At 34.3% G+C, this 24039-nt stretch overlaps 1 protein-coding gene across 2 annotated transcripts in view; it reads right to left on the reverse strand.

Moving 5' to 3' along the window:
* The window catches only part of USP32 (ubiquitin specific peptidase 32), a 244747-nt gene that overhangs the window by 112444 nt on the left and 108264 nt on the right, over window positions 1-24039 (reverse strand). For both annotated transcript variants that reach the window (XM_074223514.1, XM_074223515.1), the window contains exons 3-5: window positions 14083-14188; window positions 13144-13262; window positions 9652-9811 (exon numbers count right to left, since the gene is read on the reverse strand). In XM_074223514.1, coding sequence (XP_074079615.1) covers window positions 9652-9811; window positions 13144-13262; window positions 14083-14188 — 385 coding nt within the window. The remainder of the gene's footprint in view (window positions 1-9651; window positions 9812-13143; window positions 13263-14082; window positions 14189-24039) is intronic.

Consider the following 24039-nt stretch of genomic DNA (forward strand, 5'->3'; position numbering starts at 1 on the left):
TTCTGACACTAGAAAAAAGTAACTCTCAATAACAGTACCTATAGCTCATTCAAATAAGTCTCAAGGGCTCATTCAATCATTCAAAGTCTCTGGTTGATCTGTTTTACTGATGGTATATATGTAATCCTTCAATGATTCAGCCAAGATCAATGGAAATTAAGAATTAACAGAAGAAAGGAGTAATGAAAAGCAATCATCTCAAAGAAGTCTGAAGAAAGAAAATTGCAAAAGTTAATAATTTACAAAAGGACTTAAGGAAAATGTCTCCACCATATATCTGGCCCTTTTTGTTTTTGAATTACTCCTAAAAATTCAAAAACAAAATCATTCTATGCCAATCAATATCCCCCTATTAAACAGGTGTTCATTATTGGAAAACTAAGGGTAGACTCAGGACCATAGAAGAATCTCAAATTGAGAAAGAAAAAGGACAGAAAAATTAAGGGACTATTTATTTAGGGTGTTTTAAAGCAAAGAGAGGAAAAAGAACAGGCTCTAAAATTATTATATCCAGATAAAAGAAAAGACAATAAAATAGGAAAGAAGCATGTTCTATCCCAAAGATTACAGAGAGCAAGAATATTCACTCCAACATGACATCATAGCATTAGACTGGTCAAGCCAGAAGAATTGTAACCCCAAAAGTTAGGGCCTAGAGAAGCAGTCAAACTATAAAACTGGACTAAAGGAAGAGAAAGCAGGAAATAAATATAAGGGACCATTTAAAGTTTGTTATTACTAGTAACCATGTTGAGGTAATGTATGAAATACTTGAAATTACTTCAAAGTAACAATATAATCTTTTTCTTTTTTTAGGTTTTTGCAAGGCAAATGAGGTTAAGTGGCTTGCCCAAGGCCACACAGCTAGCTAATTATTAAGTATCTGAGACCGGATTTGAACCCGGGTACTCCTGACTCCAAGGCTGGTGCTTTATCCACTACGCCACCTAGCCGCCCCAACAATATAATCTTGATAACAAAATTTCATTATGATATAAAGTTTGACCAATTGGCTAAATTATTTCTGTGTGCTGAGAAGACAGTATGATGGAAATAGTCATACTTAGAGAAAAGACCAGAAACCTGAGATTTAATCTTTGAGGGAAGGTCCACACTCAGGAGAAACACACACACACACACACAAACTTGCACTCTTTATTCTGTGTTTAGCCAGTAACTTAGCAGCAAAAGTCTGTTTTTTCAAATAAAACAAAAATTTGCACAAACATACATCTATACATATGTGTAAACAGATATGTATAATTGAATGTTGTATATATTTATAAATATTTAGTTATATACATGTATATACATATAGCATAAATATAAATTTGACAAACAGAAATAGATTTCAGAGAATGGAGGAAACTAGCATGTGGGGAAGTCAGAAAAACTTCCAATAGAAGGCAGTGTTTAAAGGAACAGAAGTACTCTATGAGGGGAAGTAAAGAGGAAGTGCATTACTGGCAGATGGTGTGTGGTTAGTGCACAAGCATGGAGAAAGGAGATGGAGGATCATGTCTGAAGAAAGCAAGTTGGATAATAGTACTGACTGTAGCGTCAGTGTAAAAAGACTGGAAATATAATAGGGTTGAGGTTATAAAGAGATTAACATACCAAACAGAGAGGATTATATATTATTCTAGAGGCAACAGGAAGCCAATGAAATTGAATGCACAGGGGAGCCATATGGTTTATATCTATACTGAAGGACTACAGAATCACTTTGACAACAGTGTGCTGGATGGTCTGGAGTGGAGTGAGTTAAAACGTTAAGAAGATTAATTAGGAGACTGTTGAAACAAACTAGGCATGCAGTGATAAAGTGGTAATTGTGTGAGTGGTGAGAAGACATTACAATCAGGAGATAGGAGTAAATGTAGAAATGGAAAAATTTGGAAAATAAATGGCTATGTGGGATGATGAAGTTTAGGATAATGTTGAGGTTATGAACCAGAGAGTCTAGAAATATGGTAGAGTTTTATGGGTCTTCCAAACATTTATATACTGAATATAGAGCCTTGCTTTATCTTGAATGTTCATAATTCAGAAAATAGTCTCTTCCATTAAGTTCAATATTTATTTATATATGAGCACACCCAGGTCAATGTATAAATATAATATTCTAAAACCCTAGGATTAATATAGTGCCTGTTATGTGCTAGGCACAGTGCTAAGAATTTTACAAATATGATCTCATTGGATCCTCACAACAACTCTGGGAAAAAAAGGTTCTATTTGACATTTGATAGTTGAGGAAACAGTGGTAAACAGAGCCTGTGTGACCAAAGTAATATAGGAAGTCTCAGTTCCAATTGTCAGTTCTTTCTGATTCTATGTTCAGCATTGCATATGCACATGTAAACACACACTACATATATTCATTATTTTTTTAAAGTTCTCTTAGACAGATTTTCTGCATATTGAACCAAAACAGAACAATTCTAACACATTTATATCAAATATAAATTCATGGAATTTAAACAAAGACTATTTAATTTAGGGAAAACAACCCAATTATTTTATTATGTAATTCTGCTATCTCTTACTTTATTTTTCTTCCTTAAGGACATGATTTCTCTCTCATCACATTCAACTTAGATCAATGTATATCATGGAAACAATATAAAGACGAACAGACTGCCTTCTTGGCGGGGGGGAAGATTGGGGGAAATTGTAAAACTCTAAATAAAATCTTAAATTCATTTTAAACAAGAATACTTTTAAAAAGTCAGTATTAGCTTAAATCATCTAACTATGTAAACTGAAAAGTTAAGATGTAACAATACTTTTCTTGTGACAAAAGTCTAGTTAAGTCTAACTCAAGTCTTTCTACCTTGAACCTTTGGTAAAAGTTTAAGTTTTGTGCAATGCATATAAATCTTTGATTAATATGAAAGGTAACAGCAGTTCTTGAATTTACAAGAAAGGAATATAAATACTATCATGATAAACACAAAACTATAGCAAATCAAATCAGTAAATTATTCTAACTTTGATCTAAAATTACACTGCTATTCTATGTTTGTGATTTAAGAGAAAAGTAGAATTTAATTAAAAATGGCAATGTGCTTAGCTTACTATGATTTTAAAATGTTTCAAAATTCTATGTAGAGATGCAATTAAAAGCAGCAGCAGTCTAACATGAATGTTATTTACAAATGAAAAATTGTTATTCTTTTATGCCCCCTAGATGCCTTGGCTCATTCAACAGCTTTAAATGGAGTTATTGATAGAATATCAATACGCTGAGATGTATTAGAACTTACAATAAATATTTTCTACTTCTAAATTAGCTAATACTGTTCCTATATATAATAATAGCAAATTCATACACTCCTAATATGTTAATTAATTTACTAAGTACTCTGTATGTGGAGAAAGTCAATTAGCAGAGTATGCAAATCTACAGAGTCAGCTCTAGAACCGAGCTGCATGGATGTGCTGATAACTTAATCACTAGTCATCAAAATGCTAGCTTTATTTTGATATTTCGACTTCTTCTATACGAAAATATCTTATAAGCAGAAGCTGTAGGGGTAGTATTCTGTTAATTTTTTTAAAATAACAGTCTATAAAACAAATAGCTTCTGTGAACAGCAGCAATTGAGTAAGCAATAACAGAAATTATATTTTACTAACTATATAAGGGAAGGAAGTCTGGCACAAAATCAAAATAAGCTCCACATTCGTGGAAGAACTGAATGTATATATTTATCTAAAGAACTTTTCTCCAATATATGGCATACTTACCTCTAAATTATTTACATATACTATTATAATAAAAAAATTAAATTATAAAACTTACACTAAAAATAGATATTTAAAAAGGAGATTAAAGATAAAATAGGGAACCACTGGAATCTACAGAATAAAAGCAGTGATATGATCAAACTTTCACAGAGCTCCTGATTCCACTACTCTTGTGAAGAATGTCACCAAGCTGACCATGTCAGATACTTGGGGTACTTAAACCGTTCTGGAGGCTAATATATATTGGAGGTATATATAGATCCTGTTCCAGAATAGTAATTATATAAGTAAAAAGAAAGGGAGAGATGTGACAGAGAGATTAAGGAGATAGAAATTCCAAGATATGGTAACAGATTGTATATGTGGAGTGAGAAAGAATGAAGACTTGAAGACAATATGAAGATTTCCAATCTGGATGACTTGATAAAAATAGATGTTTGGAAAAGGTAGGTTATAAGGAAGAGAACATAGTATTATCTGTCATGCAGATCTCAATCAACCCATGCTTAAAAATTGGGGGGGGGGGGGGATAGATATTTTAAACGAATTCAAAATTAGAGAATCTATAATATAAAGCAATATTTTTCCATTTCAAGAAAGTTTATGTAATAAATACTACACACTGTTCAATATTGATCATCTTTTCTTTGCTTCCATGTAAGTTTTCTTCTGGTTCTTGCTGTGCACTTCTTAATTTCCCCCTACTTGGGGAATAATCCCTACCCCCCCAGGCTATAATTAAGCATGAATACATACACAACCATATACACACATATCCACAGACACATAGATACATATACACAAACATACTGATGGATGATAGATGTATTCGGTTTATGTCTCTCATTTATGTAAATGTCATGAAAGCAACAATCCCTACTCACTCCTCTTCTATTCACAACCTATTCCTTAACCCACCATCCCATCAAAGAATCCTTCCCTTAAATACCCTTCCATATACACCTCCCCATTGATCTACATTATCTTTCTATATGCCACCTTATTCTATTCCTTCACCCCCTTAACTCAGTACCCTCTCCCCTCCTAAAAGTGTTTTATACATATATTTACATGTATACGTATGTGTGGTTCCCTCTATAATACATTCCTAATGAAAGTAGATTCCCAGAACCATCAGTTCTCCTTCCCCATCTAATTCCTCTTTATCAATTCTTTGTCTCATACCTCATTTGTATAAGATAACTTTTTTTAATCTTTCCTTCAGCATTTTACGTTTAAGAATCTCATTATACTTAGTGCTACCCCAATCTTTCCTTCAAACTACTGAATTACTAACAACAATCTTGGACCTATGGTTTACATACCCAGATACAGATAGTAAACAACTTGTCCTTATTGAATCACTCATAATTGGTCTTTGATGCTTACCTTCTATTTCTTTTGTATCTTGTATTTCAACTTTTCTGTTATGTTCAGGTCTTTTATGCAACAAAATCCTGAAAGTCTGGAAACTCATTGAACATCCATTATTTTTTCATTCAGGATAATCTTGATTTGGCTAGTAATGATATTTTCAGCTGCCCCCCCCCCCAAGTTTTTTGCTCTTCAATTAGGACTTGCAGACTTTTACTGTAGGCCACTGCTAGGTCTTGTATAATTCTAATTGTGGCTCTGCCAAATTTGGATTGCTTTTTTTTTTCTTGCTCTGAATATTTTCTCATTAACCTGGGGTTTTGGAATTTAGCTATGATATTCCTGTAAGTTTTATTTTTTAGATCCCACTCAGGTGGTGATCAGTGAAATTTTTTCTATTTCCACTTTCCCCTGACTTAGGGCAATTTTCTTTATTTCTTGTATTACTGAATCAACAGCAGCTTTCAGGTTCCATTTACTCATATTTTCTCTTCTTGATCTGTTCTCCAGATCAGTTGTTTTTCTTCTTCCATGTTTCACGTTCTCTTCCATTTTTTCATTCTTTATATTTTGTTCGATTATTTCTTGATCTCTTATAACTTCACTGGCTTGTTCTCCTTACCAAATTCCAATTTTCAAAGAGTCATTTTTTCCCCCTTAAGATTCTGGCTCTCTTTTTCCAATAGTTTGCTTTCTTTTCATAAACTTCTTATCTTTCCTGAATTGTTCTTATTTCCTTTTTAAATTTTTCCTTAAACTCTCTTTAAACTCTTTTTTGATTTTTTCTGTGAATTCTCTGAAGGTACTCTTTGGGGCAGGAGAGAATTTTTGTGCTTCAGTGTCTTCTGCTGAAGATGAACCCCAGTCTTCCCTATTCCCATAGTAAATGACTGTGGTTGGGTTCTTTCTCCTTTGTCTGTGTCATTTTTTATTATTTTTTTTTAGCAGCTTATTATTATAGTCACCTCTCATTCCAAAGTTGTCAAGCATGTGCCTTTGGCCTCAGGAGCCTCAGGCCCCACTTCTGCACTCCTTTCCTCATCCAAGTCACAACTGGCAACCTTCCATAGTCCATGCTGGAAATGATCATGCTCCCTAAAAACCCTCCAGTATCTAACCTTCAGTTCTCCCTTCTGGCCTGGAACCAAGGCCAAGAACTCAGTTCTCCTACTGAGTAACCACAGCGTCATTTCTCCTGTTGGTGTCCACAGACAGCAACACCCCACATCACTGCTTCTGGGATGCATCAGGTATATGCTAATTGCTTTTTACCCAGGACTCAGGATCTGTCACATAGCTGAGCCTGGTGTCCCTTATCAGCTGAGGTTCCCTTCCTGGGAAGAAAAATTCCTGTGGCTGAGGAGGGAGATTACCTCCTAACCCCAGGCTGATCCAAAGGCAGTTTCAGGGAGCTAGCCTTGGAGGTGTTTACATTTCAATCCATTGAATTTTAGTCCTGAAATCTTTCCTCTGATCTTCTCTGGTTGTTTGAGGAAGACCATTGAGCTGTCCCAACTCTTGCTTATTTTTGCCCTTGTTCATTCACCCAGAAGTGAGAAGGTCCCTTTAATCTCAGAAGACCATGGGGTTTTCCTACCTCCTCCATCACCTTCCCAGAAACCTCTTCCATTTACACTTGATCATTTCCTATACCTCACTCTGTCTCACTCAAAATTAAAAAGGTGGGGCAGCTAGGTGGCACAGGAGATACAACACTAGCCCTGAAGTCAGGAGGACCTGAGTTCAAATACAGCCTCAGACACTTAAAATCATTAGCTAGCTGGGTGACCTTTGGGCAAGTCACTTAACCTCACGGCCTTGCAAAAAACAAACAAAAATTAAGAGGAGGATGGGGTTCCTACTCATGAGTAATTGACTTTCTTGAAGCAGGAACCATATAAGCCCTATTTATGTTTTTATCAGTCATAAAGCAGATAGAAGATGGCAGGGAAGATAGGATAAATTTTCCCAATGGAAGCTGCACAGCTGCTCTTCTGGGTAGATATGCCACTAGCAGTCGGGTTATTACTATGACTAGGGGCTGAAATACAAAAAAGTAGAAAGGTTACAAACTTGCAGGATAGAGGGAAAATGGAGTATGGGGACAGGTCAAGGGATAAAGATAAATGTGGCTGTGTTCAGACAAGCTCCAAAGATGGGTATCACCACGCAAGGAGAATGTAACCTCCTTTCCTATCTTCTAGTAGGCTCATCACATGAATCTTGGGTTTAGATCATAATCCTCACCAACTTGTAGACCACTGATCTAAAGAATGCCAATGAAAAATTTAGCTGATGCACTTGTAAATATCTTAAGAAAATCCAGAAAGTCTACTAAAGCAAACATGTGAAATTAAGACTCACATGTGAAAATTAAACCATTAGAGATATCAACTACTATATTTTGTGGGAAGAGTAAATACAATAATTTTCTTTCACCTATCTTCTTTAAAACTTAATTAAAAAAACATTTTCACACTCACTTGAAAAATTTTAAATTCTGAATCAAGGGACTAGATAAATAGTTCTCCCTCCTTCAAACAATATTTGTTTTTAATCACTAACAACTCACTCTTATTTTTCATTTATTTGTTTGTTTGTTTGTTTGTTTATTTATTTTTAGGTTTTTGCAAGGAGTTAAGTGGCTTGCCCAAGGCCACACAGCTAGGTAATTATTAAGTGTCTGAGACCGGATTTGAGCCCAGGTACTCCTGACTCCAGGGCTGGTGCTTTATCCACTACGCCACCTAGCCACCCCCTACTCTTATTTTTTATATTGTTTATATTGGCACATACATATTGCTTTACTGCTTTTCTATACTGCTCTACTGCAAAAATACAGGCCCTTTGCTATGAGCTCCCTCTTCTTCCCTTCTATGCATCTGATGGCCTATTGACATCATCCCCCATATCATTTACTCCTTTACTCCAGTCTGCTAAAAATGTAGCCCTTCTTTCCCAAGGCAAACCTTCTTTGGATTCTTTTGATCCCAATTCCCTCCAATTTCCTCTGAAGTAAATTGCTTCCAAAATCAACCAACTCTCTTCTCTCTTGCGTATTCAAACGTTTCTTACCTACCGGTTCATTTCTTGCTGCCTAGAAACACATAATTCTCCATTCTCCTTTAAAAACAGTCTTTCATCTTATACTCAAGAAACCATTGTATATCTATCTCTCCATCCTTTTCAAAAGATCAAACTACTAGAAAGAGATTTCTACTTTCCTAATCTCTACTTTCTAATCTTACTCTTTCTCAATCTTTGCAATCTGACTTATAAGCTTATCAAATGAATTATTCTTACACCTTACTATTCCACACATGACAATCTACCTCCAGTTTTCATGCTTTTGCTGATGCCTGGAATGCAACTCTATTTCTTGGAATTTGTGTCACTTTTAATCTTTGTAACCTTCAGATCTTATCTTAGTCCTGAACATACAGTTATGGCATAATAATTGCTTGTTGACTAACTGAATGTCATTTAAACTAGATTATTATTCTTCTGAGCTCCTAGATCTAGCCTGAAATTAGTCTTACATTCTTAAAAACCCCACCACATACTTAACTTCAAGAAAAATCAGATTTTTATATAATAATTAACACACCAACTTCACTGATAATTTGGGGGAAATGTCACCAAAAAGTTACTGGAAATAATATTCAATATGTCTGATTCTTTTTGGTTATTAACATTTAGGATAAATTTATTAAAAAAAAGGAAATATTAATTAAGTTACATTTAAAAAGTCTCCAAAAATTGATATATTTCTAAAATATGGAGATTAAATTCAAAAGGGAGAGAAATACTTGAATTCCAATCTTTTATGAAGTTATAAAGTCAGCTAGACCTAAAATTTGACTATGTCCTTTTCAATGAATTTAGAGACCTCAACATAGGAAAGAAATACTTTGTGAAGAACCTAGATGACACCTGAAAAGCCTACATTTATTTTAGATTGCAAACACGGATTATTCAGAGTGCTCATTCAACTCAGAATAAGCATAGGTAGTATGAAAAATAAGCAAGTATCCAATCTTTTAGCTCTTCTGATCTACATCATCCAACAAAAACTTGAAAAGGGTCACATAGAGAATTTAATATTAATTTATGACTATAATATAACTCATAATGTCAACTAGTATAATAATAAGCTGTAATAATGTTACATGTAGCTTGTGGGAGGTGGACATTCTGGCCCTAGAGATAGAGGCAATAATGGAGAAAGAAGATAAACCAAAGCAATTATATTTCCATTTCAGATAAAGGACCCCAATCATAAAGAAAGATACATCAGTATAATCTAGGTCTGAAGCTGGGTAAACTATGAAATTTAACACTCCTCACAGCAATGAGTGACTGCCAAGTATCTGATCCAAGTCACAAGTCAAATTGCAAGCAGCCAAATGTCACTGATATCACTGAGACTCAAAGTCTATTTCTAACAATTACAAAACATGCAAAAGAAAAATAGTGAGCAAAATTGGAAATGATTAGAAACAAGAATTAGTAACATTTACTTACAATGTGTGACTCCAGCCAGAGTTTGATAGAAAGTAGGGGTATCACTATCATCAGTGAGAGTGACATAAACACCTCCAGACAGCAGCCATCGGGAAAAAGTGAAAGCATCTTTGTTTTGTAGTAGCCAGTTCCTAAACTTCTCATAGTTCACTTTTTCACCCTGAAATAAAAATAAGAAAAAGTGAATCAAGGAGAAAAAAATAATAAACTACAGAACTTACACTTTTTTTACTTTTCCAAATTAAAGTACAGAAAAAGCACATTAGTAGGATGCACATAAAATAGATTATTAGACTTATAGACAAGAAGATCAAATGTCAGTTTTGTAACCCTGGTTAAGTCTCTTAATTATGCCTAGCTTGAGTTTCTTCATCTATAAAATGGAAACAATAACAGCACCTATCCTCAGGAATTTTATAAGGATCAAAAGTCAACAATATATAAAGTGGTATGCAAACCTTAAAGTGTTATTTAAGGTTAATTATTTCTACTACAGAAATGTAGAAACAAAATAATATATAAGGCCCAAGGAAAGATCAATAACTTGCAGGATCAAAAAAACCTGCCTAAAGGAAATGGCATTTGAAAAAAGCCTTGAAAGATTTTAATAGGCATGAAAGGAGGGAATAGGATTTCTAGTATAGTGCATGAGTTAAGGCACAGGGGGTGGGGAGAAGATGGAATGTATATGTTTAAGGAATGATACATTTTGGCTGAAGCACAATGCATATTAATAGCATGAAAAAGGAAATAGAGGGATACATTTTTTTTCAAACCTAAGACAACTTATGACCTAATCATAAAAAAAAAGGCAAAAAAATTTCACTAAAATAAAGAAATCCTTAAAAAGCACAACAGGTCAAATGGAAAAGGAGATACAAAACCTCAATGAAGAAAAGCAATCCTTAAAAAACAGAATTGGTTAAAAAGTAAAAGACATACAAAAGCTGAATGAATAAAATAATTCCTTAAAAATCAGAATGGACCAAATGGAAGTTAATGTAATACAAAGTCAAAAAATGAAAAAGAAGAAGAAAATCTGAAATATCAGAAAAACAAATGTCCTAGAAAACAGATCAAGGAAGGATTAATTTAAGAATTGTAGGACCATGGGTAGATCACTGGTCCTGGAGTCAGAAAGACCTGAGTTCAAATCTGGTTTCAGATACTTAATTACCTAGGTGTGGGACCTTGGGTAAGTCACTTAATTCTACTGCCTTGCAAAAAAAATAAATAAATACAAGCATTATAGGACTACTTGAAAGACATGATTTTTTTAAAAATTACATTTCAAGAAATTTATATGAAGGGAAAAATGTCCCAATATCTTAGAACCAGATGGTAAAACAGAAATTGGAAGACTCTACCAAACACCTTCTGAAAGAGCTACCCAAAAATGAAAAGTCCCAGGAGTATTACAGTCAAATTCCAGAGCTCCTGCATCATGGAGAAAATTTTGCAAGCAGTCAAAAACAAACAATACAATTATGGCACAACAATTGTGGTGTCACACGTAAGATATCAGCTTCCATATTAAAGGAGTAAGGACTAAGGACTAAGAATGATATTCCAGAAAGCAAAGAAGGTAAAATTATAAACAAGAAAAACCTATTCATGAAACTGAGTATAAACCTTCAGAGGAGGAAAAAAAATGGACATTTAATGAAATTGAGGACTTTCAAGAACTCCTGATTGAAAAGACCAGAGCTGAATAAAAATTTCAAAATAAACCTTGAGAAGTGTAAATAGATAAATAGTAAAGAATAATTATAAGGGATATGAAGAATTAAACTGTTTACTGTCATATAAGTAAGAACTTTATAATTACTAGGGAAGTTAAAAGTAATCTACATAGAGGGCATGGGTGTGAGATGAGAATGTTGGGATAATTTCCCACAAAAAATGTAGGCATAACAAAGAGAAATGCACTGGGAAAAGTAGAATGGGGAAAAAATTTCTCACATAAAGGAAGCATGCAAGGAAGAGCTTTTATAGTGAAGAGTAAAATAGGGGGCAGAGGAACGCCAATGCTTGAAATTCATTCTCATCAAAATTAGTTTAAAAAGGGAAGACACACATACACACCATCATCAGTTGGGTTCAAAAATATTACCTCAGGAAAACAGGAGGGAAATTGGAAAATAAATATTGGGGGGCTGGAGAAAAGAGAGGAAAACAGATTTGGGGAGGCAGTGATTACAAGCATGATAGACTTTTGAAGAGAAATAGGATAAAGAGAGAAATATAAATGCAAAATAGGATGGAGAGAAATACACATTAAGCATAATATGAATACGAATGGGATGATGAAATATAAAATAACTGGTTATTTTGATCAGTATAGTAATCTAAGACAATTCTAAAAAATTCCTGATTAAAAAATGCTATCCAACTGATGAACTGAGTGCAAACTAAAGCACAATTTCCTTGCTTTATTTAATGATATTGCTAATGAAGAAATGTGTTGCAAGATTTAATGTGTGTGTGTGTGTGTGTGTGTGTGTGTGTGTATAAAATTGATAGCATCTTTGCCTTCTCAATGGGTAAAGAAGGGGTGAGAAGAAGGGAATCTAGAATTCAAAATTTAAAAGGAAAAGAATATCAAAAATAAATAAATGAGGGGCGGCTAGGTGGTGCAGTAGATAGAGCACTGGCCCTGGAGTCAGGAGTACCTGAGTTCAAATCCACTCAGACACTTAATAATTACCTAGCTGTGTGGCCACTTAACCCCATTTGCCTCCCCAAAACATAAACAATCAAACAAACAAATAAATAAAATAAAGTGTTCATTCACTCAAAACAAGTCAAAACTTTACTGTATCATTGTTAAACAATACAAATTACAATTGTGATTATTTAACACTACTTATTTTAGGGAAAATATTAAAAGCACCAAAAAAAATCAGCTATATAATGGGGCTGTTCACGACAAAAGTGATATTAACTGTATAGTAGCTAGACAAATTCTTAAGTTAACAGACTGTAAGTGCTGTAATCTGGGCAAGTTTTCAACATAGCTCATAAAAACCAATTTAATTAAAAAACGTTGAAAATAGTAGAAAACAGTAGGGGTGGCTAGGTAGCAAAATGGATGGAGCATCAGCCCTAGAGTCAGAAGTATATGACTTCAAATACAGGTTCAGAAATTCGATATTTACTAGCTGTGTGTCTGTGGCAAAGGAATAGGCGAGGGGAGGGGAGGGGAGGAAATAACCAAAGATACCAAGATTTTATGAATCCTAAACTCCGAATTCTAACTTTCTTTAAGTCCAACAGCAAAGTCTCAAGCTGTTAAATAACCTTTAAGGATTTGGTTTGATAGATACTGACAATATGGATGGCAGCAGCCTTCTAAATGCATAGATTGCTGAGAAATCATCTAACTATTCCTAGGTCAAGAGTAATCATAAGTGTAGCTTATTACTGATACCTGAAACATGGGAGCAAAAACTGACAATGAAATATGAATAAATTTAACATTCTTAAATATACCTCTGAAAAGCACCTCCTAAGGGTATCTGGGACTTTTCCATCCACGACATGGAGCATCCTTTCCATTTCTTCCCGTACAACATAACTCCCAGATTCATTTGAAAATAGGCTAAAAATGTCTAAAAGAAAAAAAAAGACAGAAGAAATTGATAATAATTATGAAGGATTTTCTGGGACATATATATATGTATATGAATATATCTCTCATTTTTACTCTGTTTTCCATGTGATAGCTAACACAGATTTATTGGAATTTTTAATTACTGCCAAATATTTTACTCTCTGTGGAAACTATTGATAGTACAATACAAGTATATTCCAGATGTACTTTAGAAAAATATTTATTAAAAATGTTAATTAAGGGGGCAGCTGGGTAGTGGAATGGATAGAGCATTGGCCCTGGAGTCAGGAGGAATCGAGTTCAAATCCAACCTCAGAAACTTAAGAATTACCTAGCTGTGTGACTTTGGGCAAGTCACTTAACCCCACAGCCTTACCAAAAAGACTGTTAATTAAGAAACATACTTGAAATCTGCTTACAATAATATATATATATATATATATATATATATATATATATACACACATATATATATTTCCTTTAAACTCAATAGGTACTAGAATTTGGGGGGGGTGCGTGTGTGTACACACACACACACACACACACACACATTCATTTGAGCAATATTCCTATACATTATAAAGAAAACAGAGAAATTGAGAGTACCTTCTCTATAATTCCCCAATTTAAACTTATACTATGCAAAAGATTTCAAAGAACAATTGGTAAATAGGATAAAACAGAAAACAATTTACCAAAAATAATTAAAATGTAAGTAACTAATGTAACTTCTGACATTGTCATGATAGCCATCAGAGTTATAAGAGCTGTAAATAAAATTGTTCTACAAGTACGAAACCAATCTTTTAATTACTCACATTTCGCTTTCTCTTCATCTCTGCCTCTTGTAAGGAGGACTAGTCCTACTATCAAATTATTGAAATGTAGCCCTTTGGATGTTCCACCAAAGGAACAGTAGATCACCTAAGAAAAAGCAAAAAAAAAAAAAAAAAAAAAAGATTACTTCACTTGTAAAATGATAAATCAAGACACAGAAATAGGACAAGAACAAATACCATTACTTGGGAGTTTAGGGTTGGTAATCTTAAAATTAAGGCAGTAATTGCAATAAACCTTCATTTCCAATGATACTTCCAGACAAAGGTCTGCTGCAACCTTGTTTTTTCTTTTCCAACTACGAAACAAAGTCTGAGAATATAAAGCATTGGCCTTGGAGTCAGGAGGACCCAGTCTATTAGATGTATCACTAGTCTGTCTTTTTAAGGCAACAAGGTGGCAGAGTGGATAGAGTATTAGACCCAGAGTCAGAAACACTTGTGTTCCAATTCAGTCTCAGATCACTACTGCATAACCCTGGGCAAGGCACTGAACCTCTGTTTCAGTTTCCTCACCTAAAAATGAAGTCATTTATATCACACAATATGAAATGGCCCAATCGTTTGGGGAAAAAAATTAGAATTATGCATTTACATTTTACTAACCTAATTGCTTCCTTCAAATCTCCCTATTAATACCTTGAATCCATGAAAATCTTAAAAAAATAATGTATTATATTTCAATGTATCTTAACAGCACGTGCCAAACTTTATGTCCTCACTTTCAGACTTCTCTTTTGAAAAAGAGGAGGTAAGTTGCATTATCCTTGGGTTCTATAATTATTAGTTATTGTTAACCAAACTTTGATTGCCTTTGAGTGTTTTATTATTTACTTGATTGTAATGATTGTCTCTACTGTAGTCTTGAGGCTACCTTCTTTGATGTGCATTGGTTCATATAAGTCTTTCTTTGTTTATTTGAAATAATCATATTTGACATTATTTACTCTATTGATGTTACATTATTATTCCTGTATCAAATTTTTTTCTATGTCTTGCTGATGGGCATTCACTTTACCATCATCACTGAGTTTTTTGCTGCATGCCATCAAAAATGTTTTTATGAATATATATACACATATACATCATACAGACATATATATATGGGGGAAACCTTTTTAGAAGTAGATCTCATGGTGGGATAGGCTCAATTGAGTTCAATGTATCAAAGGGAGATTTGCAGGAAGCAAAATGATTAAGGAGAAATAAATGACTACTATAAAAATAATATGCATCATGGAGAATATCATCTGTATCCAGAAAAATAATTATGGACTTTGAACAAAGACCAAAGACTATTACCTTCAAATTAGAAAAAAAAACCTATTATATTATTATGTAATTTTATTATCTCATATTTTATTTTTCTTCCTTAAGGATATGATTTCTCTGTCATCACATTCAACTGAGATCAATGTATAACATGGAACCATGTAAAGACTAACAGAATGCCTTCTGTGGGGGGTGGGGGGGAGGGAAGCAAGAATGGGGGGGGCAACTGTAAAACTCAAATAAAATCGTTCTAAAAAATAACATGCTTCAATAAATTAGCAAAAATAACTAATTAATGGAGTTTCTATGTCAAGCACTATTCTCATTCTCACTCTCTCTCTCTCTCTCTCTCTCTCTCTCTCTCTCTCTCTCTCTCTCTCTGCAATGGGGTTAAGTGACTTGCCCAAAGTCATAATGTTAGGTAAATATTAAGTGTCTGAGGCTGAATTTGAAATCTGGTCCTCTAGACTCCAGGGCTGGAGCTCTATCCACTATGCCACCTAGCTGTCCCCATTCTGATTCTCTTATTGAAGAAAGAATAATATAAATAGGCAACAAACTTTTGTATAGTTCATAAGTCTCTGGTCTTTGAACTTCTTATTCTTTTTTTTAGGTTTTTGCAAGGCAAATGGGGTTATTAAGTGGCTTGCCCAAGGTCACACAGCTATGGAATTATTAAGTGTCTGAGGTTGGATTTGAACTCAGGTACTCCTGACTCCAGGGCCAGTGCTCTATCCACTTCGCCACCTAGTCGCCCCAAATTTCTTATTCTTAAACCATGTTTTTTAATATTTTTTTTTACTGTTTGCTTCTCCACTGTCAAATCCATTCCCGCACTTAAATCAACAAATAATAAATATATGTAGATTTAAGATGTAATGTCTGATTGGGTTATCACTTGAATTTCCTTACTCCTCATCCTCTGCAGCATATCAACACATAAACTTTTATTTTAATTCACAGTATGCATTCTGGAAATGTTTATCAAGAATAATGAAATAAAAATGATTTAAGTGTTCCATAAAATTATAATTTTTGTTCAGTTCCTTCATTCGTTTCTCTAAGAAGAAACTAACTACATTTTAGTTGCAATCAACTTTTTTTCATTTATTTTGAGAATGCCAAGATTAATAATACAATTCACCTCTAAGCAGCTATCTTATTGGTGATTAGTCTCTTCATAATTAACTTAAACAAATCTTGAGATAACTGACCATCTGTTGTATAGACTGTCTGAAGCATATGAAGTTTGTTTTCTGCAGGCTCCTGAGAAAAGCCAGGAGTACTTCCAGTCTAAATAGAGGCACTATAAAAAAGACTCAATGGAGAATTGTTTTATTCTGTTGTATCGCTATATGTAAAATACAAGGGATATTTCCTCAGGCTTTAAGAAAGAGTAAGTTATTATTCAGATAAAAAAGAAAGAAAAATCTTGCAGTTGGTGAAAACAGAACAGCAGTTACGTGTCATCACGAAATAGCTGCCAGTGCACTTAATAAATTGAGTGTATCATATTCTGATACACCATGTAAGATTTGTATGATGAAATTGAAACAGTAACTGAGTGAAAGAACATTCATGAAATTGCTACTGATAATACATAGTTTGAAACAGAAATCTGACGATGTCTGGTTCCCCAGAGTCAACAATTAACTATGAAAAAATTTACAAGGGAGCTAGATTTTGATATAATCTAACTTGAACAAATCATTAAAAACAAACTAGTAGTACAATTATGCATTTTTACACTTTATGAAAATATTTAGTACTCAACAACTGAGTAGAGAAAATGCTAAAAAGATATGTAAATCCTATTAAAGGACTTAAATCTAATAGGTGGAGACCTGAATGAAGTCAAAAGGCCTAAAGTATAACCAGGGTTCACCACCATAGGAAAGTAATTAATCTGTGAATTGTTTTCTCTTATGTAAAATGGAATTAATGCTTACCAGTCTCTACTCTGAGGAATGTTTCAAGCAGAAAATGTGTTAAATTAAAATGAGTTGCTACAAAAGCAAAGTCAGAATCTAATAATAGCTTTGTTTCAAAGTGAAAAAAAAACTACAGCTCTAGAATCTAAGTAATCCCAGCACTGTTACTGACTTCCTATGAAATTATAAGCATAGCACTCTATCTTTCAGGGTTTGCTTTCAAAACTATAAAATGAGGAGATTGGATCAGATTGCCAATGAAATATAAAATCTCAGAGTCAGAACAGAGTATAGAGAATGTCTAGGCCACACCCTATCTGAAGAATACCTTCTAAAATAATACCTGACAAATTTATTCAGGCTTTGCCTGATTCTCTCAACATGTCATATTAGTTTGGAAACAGACATATATGTACACATATATATGTATATAAAATCAAGTCAAAATCTCTTAACAATTTTATTTATTTTGAGTTTTACAATTTTTCCCCTAATCTTACTTCCCTCCACCCATCACCCACAGAAGGAAATTTGCCAATTTTTACATTGTTTCCATGATATACACTGATCCAAATTGAATGTGATGAGAGAGAAATCATATCTTTAGGGAAGAAACAAAGTATAAGAAACAGCAAGATAAGACAATATCAGGGTTTTTTTTCCAAAATCTCTATTTTTGTTTTATCCACCTACTCTTAATTCTACTCTTTTTTGAATCAAGCAGAACAAGGCTAATCGCTTTTCCACAATAAGGTCCTTCAAATTTAGAGATACCATATACCTTCCCTTTAAGTTTTTTCTTATCCAGGTTACTTATCACTACTTCCTTTGGTTGAACCACATATAATAATACAATACTGAATCTCTTACTCACTCTAGTCACCCACTTCTGGAAGTTCTTCAGTTTATTAATAACTTTTCTCAAAATGAAGTGGCTATACCTGAACACAATACTTGGAATGTGGTATGACTAGCACAATAGGACTACCATCTCCATAATACTGGACAATATGCCTTGCTTATTATTTAATGATATTATAATGATAAAATTAGATAGAATTATATAATATAATGATAAGAGGGAATATAACTATTGATACCATATTGGCTTTTTTGTGTTGACAAATCACATGGTTGACAGTGATATTAAAGTCTACAAAAATTCCCATTTCTTTTTCATAAGATCCGCTTAGGTCTCCTCCATTGTGTGCTTGGGCTAAAAACAAAAAGATCTCATCTTTCTAAGTGTACAAGACTACATTTAACCCTCGTGAATTTAATATTAATGGCTCCAGCCCTACCATTTTACTAGGTCTGTAAAGATCTTTTTAGATCCTGATTCTATTAAATATGCTAATTATCCCAAGCCCTATAATCCTATGAAATATGTTTTCAAATCCTGATCTAAGTACATACCAGTTGTGTGAGGCTATGAGAAAGTAACTAAACCTTTCTAAAGTTAAAGAAATCTAATTCACAGAGTTCTAGTAAAGAAAGATTTTTCCAAAGGCAAATAGGCATATGCTAGTATCATGAGATGGTAAGATAAAAATATTCATTTATATTTCACATAAGATATTATGAGAGCAGCATGAGGTCAAGTCCAAGTCAAAGTGACAAGCATTCCTTATACACTTAATCTCTGTGTCAAGTTCTAGGGATCTAAAGAAGACTTTAACAAAATCTCTGCTCTCAAAGAATACATGGATAGTGAAGCTAACATGAATACAACTATATACAAAGAAGATATAGAAAGGATAAATATGACATATGAACAACATGAGAGGGTAATAGTATTAAGAGAATCAGGAAAAGCCTCTGCAGAAGGTGGGTTTTTAGCTGGAACAAGAAGAAAACATTAGAAATATTATTCTACCCAGCTAACAAATAAAGACTGTCATAATTATCATATACAATTAGTTGACCTAGTGGATAGAGCACTGGGACTGGAGTCATGAAGACCTGAGTTTGAGTTCAACATTTACTAGCTGTGTGAAATTAGGTGAGTCACTCAGTCTCTGAATGCCTCAGTTTCCTTATCTGTACAGTGAAGATAACAAAAGCACCTACTCTTGAGAAAGTATTGTGAGGATAAAATGAGAACTATATATACACAGTATTTTGCAAACCAAAAAATTGGACAAGTACTAGTTGCTGTCATTAGTGACTATTATGAAGTAAAGTTAAGTTGATACATGCTAATGAAGAAAATGAATACAGGTATATTTTCCAGAATGAATAATCATATTTCACTTTTACAACATAGCCAAATAAAAAGAAACTGGAAATAAAATAGTTAAGTGCCTTCATACAAAGCATTTTTATACAATCCCTACTTATATTCTTCACATGAGCTACAGAAGATTTCATGTAAAAATCAAAGTTATGTCAAAATGTGTTCTAATAACCGTACTCTAGATAGGTTAGTGATCCAACAATGTCCTAGAGTTTTCTTCAGTTTCTTACCTTTGGTTTGAGTCAGAGAAAACAAACACCCAAAATTTCTTTCAATTTCATTTCATACTATGCATGTACTTATATATAGGGTGATGATAATAGAAAAAACACTGGATCTGAAGTCAAAACATCTGGATTTCAGTTCCAGTTCTTACACTTACTAGACTTATGACTTTGCATTTATATTCTCTGATTTCAGTTTCCTTACCTGCAAAGTAAGGCACAGTCTTATCTGCTTTACAGAGTTATTTTGAAGAAAGTCTCAATAAACTATAAAGTAGGGATGGAGCCAAGAATGGGGAAGAAAGGCAGGGACTTGCTGGAACACTCCACAGAATCCCTCCACAAATTCAAGAAGCACAGAACCCAAAAGAATGAGGAAAAGTAATTTTTCTAGTCCAAGACAATTTAGAAGATGGGCAGCAAGATCTGAAAGAAAGGATGAGAGCAGAGTAGTACAGTATAGGTCCATGCCCTAGCAAACGCGCAGTAGGCATTGAGGATGAAAGAATCAGTGGTAGCTGTGGTGGTTTCTAGACCTTTCAGCTCACAGGTGGTAAGGGAAGTCAGACAGATGGTCAAAAGGAGATTACAGGGGTCCTTTTGCTGGCACCAGGGGCAAGGCTCTTTTGCATCCCATACTTGGATCTGGTTATAGACCTAGGTCTCAGTGAGGAGGAGAAAGAGAATCGTACTCCCACCAGAACTAGCTCAAAGAGGGAACCACAAACACTTAGTTGGATATAGAAATCTGTCTTGACATTCTGGAGAATGGAATAAGAGCCAGAGGTGGGAGTGGAGGTAATCTGATAAGGTTGTGGGAGGTAAAAAAAAGCAAAACACTTTTAAGAATGGACAAAGTAAAAGAAAAGAGAGAATAAGATAAACCAAGGGGGAAACAGGATGGAGGGAAATACATAATAATAGTAATTAGGAAAAAAACTACAAGTTTCTCTGATAAAAACCACATTTCTCAAATATAAAGAGAACAGAGTCAAATTATGGAGATATGGGTCATTCCTCAATTGATAAATGGTCAAAAGATTTATAAACTTTTCAGTTAAAGTAATCAAAGTTATGAATACTAATGAAAAAATACTCTAATAAAACACTATTAGACAAAAGCAAATTAAAATAATTTTCAAATTGACTAATATGAGAGAAAGGGAAAAATGACAAATGTTGGAGGATATATGGGAAAATTGAGACATTAATGCACTATTGGTGAAGTTGTGAACCAACCATTCTGGTGAGCAATCTGGAATTATGTACAAAGGGCTACAACTATGCATAATCTTTGTTCAAGCAATATGATTACTAAATCAATATTCCAAAGATATAGAGAGAAAAAAAGGAAAAAGGCCTACATTTACATAATATTTATAGTAGTTCTTTTAGTGGTGTCAAAGAACTGGAAATTGAGGGTCTGTCCAACAACTGGGAAATGTCTGAACAAACTATTATATATGATTGTGGTGGAATACTATTAAAAATAAGAAATGACAAACAGGATGCTTTCAGAAAAACCTAGAAAGAATCACATAAACTGATGCAAAGTGAAACGAGCAGAATCAGGAGAACTATGTAACCATGCACAGTAACAGCATTAATGCATGATGATCAACCGTGAATGACTCAGCAATACAATAATCCAAGATAATTCTGAAGGACTCATATAATGAAAAATACTAAATATCTATCTCCAGAGAAAGAAAAGGATGGCATCTAAATGTAGATCGAAGCATACTGTTCCTTTATTTTCTTTATTTTTCTTGGGGGTTTTTTGGTCTGTATTTTCTTTAACAATATGACTAACATAGAAATATGCTTTTCATGACTGTACATGAGTAACCTATATCTATTTGCTTGCCTTCTTCACGAGGAGGAAAAGGGCAAGAAGGAAAAGAATTTGGAATTCAAAAAAAAATTTTTTTTTTAGGTTTTTGCAATTATTAAGTGTCTGAGACAGGATTTGAACTCAGGTACTCCTGACTCCAGGGCTGTTGCTCTATCTACTGTGCCACCTAGCTGCCCCTCAAAGATGTTTTAAATTTTTAAAACAAATGTTAAAAAATGCTTTTACATGTAACTGGAGGTTAAATAAAATATTAAATTTACAAATACAGAAACAAAAAAATAAGTACCATGTATTAAAAAAATCCATAAAAAAACAACCCCCAGGAAAATTATAGCCAAGTTCCAGAACTCCCAAGTCAAAGAAAAAATATTACAAGCAGCTAGGAGGACACAATTCAAATATTATGGAGCTGCAGTTAGGATCACACAGGACTTAGCAGCAACTACATTGGAATCTCGTAGGGCTTGGAATATACCGGAAGGCAAAAGAGCTTAGAATGCAACTGAAAATCAACTACCCAGCAAAACTGAATGTCCTCTTCCAGGGAAAAAGATGGACTTTCAATGAACCAGGGGAATTTCAAATGTTCCTGTTAGAATGGCCAGAGCTGAACAGAAGGTTTGATCTTCAAATACAGGACTCAGGTGAAGCATACAGAGTGGAGGTGAAGAGTAAAATATGAGGGACTTGATGATGAACCACATGTATTCCTGCATAGAAAAATGATACTGATAATACTCATATGAACCTTGTCATTTAATAGAACAGGTAGAATGAGCTTTTATAGATGAAGGTTAGATAAGAAAGAGAGGAGAATAGACCATTTAAAAAAACAAATTTTGGGCAGCAAGGTAATGCAGTAGATAGAGCACTGGCCCTGAAGTCAGGAGGATCTGAGTTCAAATCCAGTCTCAGCCACTTAGTAATTACCTAGCTGTGTGGCCTTGGGAAAGCCACTTAACCCCATTTGCCTTGAAAAAAAAAAAAACAACAAACCAACCCTAAAAAAAAAGCTCTCTGAGGAAAAAAAATCCTTAATTAAGATGTAGAATGGAGCTAAAGGAAGCTGCTGACTTTACAAGAAGTCAAAGTACAATACTTCAACAGCAAAAGAATGAAAAATTAAAAGAAAATGTGAAACATCTCATTGAAAAAAACAACTGATCTGGAAAACAGATTCAGAAAAGATAATATAAAAATTACTGGGATACCTGAAAGTCATGATCAGGAAAAGAGCCTTGACCTCAATTTTAAACAGGAAAACTGCCCTGATATCCTAGAACCAAAGGGTAAAATAGAAATTGAGAGAATCCACCAATCTCCCCCAGAAAGAGATCCACCCCCCCCCAAAAAAAAAACCCAACGCCCAGGAATATTATAGCCAAGTTCCAGAGCTCCCAAGTCAAAGAGAAAATATTACAAGCAGCCAGAAGGACACAATTCAAATATCATGGAGCTGCAGTAAGGGTGACACAGGACTTAGCAGCAACTACATTAAGGGTTCATAGGGTTTAGAATATAATTTTTCAGAAGGCAAAAGAGCTTGGAATGCAACTGAGAATCAACTACTCAGCAAAACTGAACATTCTCTTCCAAGGGAAAAGATAAACTTTCAATGAACCAGGGGAATTTTGATTGTTCCTGTTGAAACAACCAGAGCTGAACAGAAAATTTGATCTTCAAATACAGGACTCAGGTGAAGCATAGAGAGTGGAGGAGAAGGAGAAAATATGAGGGACTTGATGATAATTAACTGCATGTATTCCTGCATAGAAAAATGATACTGATAATAATCATATGAAACTTCTTATTTAATAGAGCAGGTAGAAGGAGCTTAAAGATGAAGCACAGGAGGGAGCTGAATTTGAAGATATAATATATTGTAAAAATGGAGTCAATGGCTAAAAAGGAAATGTAATGGGAGTAAGAGAAAGGAGAGGTGGAATAGGCTAAGATATTTCATAAAATAAGATGTTTTTTATTATTGCAATGAGCTATTGCAATGAAATGGAAAGGGGGAAGGCGAGGGGGAATGAGGGAACCTTTGCACACACTCAATGGGGTATAGACATCTACAGTAAGAAGGAGATAAGGGGGACGGGGGAAAGGGGGGGGATTTGAATGATGGAGGAGCGGGTAGACTGTGGGGGAGAGTGGTCAGATATAACACATTTTCTTTTTTACTTCTTACAAGGGGCTGGGATTGGATGGCCTGTCCAAGACCACAGGGCCAGGTGGTTGCTTGGCCTTAGGGGTGTTATGTGGGCTCAGGGCCTCCTGGCCCCAGGGTTGGTGATCAGTCTGCTGCACCACTCAGCTACCCTACAGAACATTTAAGAAGAGGCTCAGAATGAAAGGAGACAGAAAATATAATATATGGTAGTGTGGAAGTATGAATGGAGGGTGATGCAATCATCAATG

This window comes from Macrotis lagotis, chromosome 2, assembly GCF_037893015.1.
Source record: "Macrotis lagotis isolate mMagLag1 chromosome 2, bilby.v1.9.chrom.fasta, whole genome shotgun sequence".
Taxonomy (NCBI): Eukaryota; Metazoa; Chordata; class Mammalia; order Peramelemorphia; family Peramelidae; genus Macrotis; species Macrotis lagotis.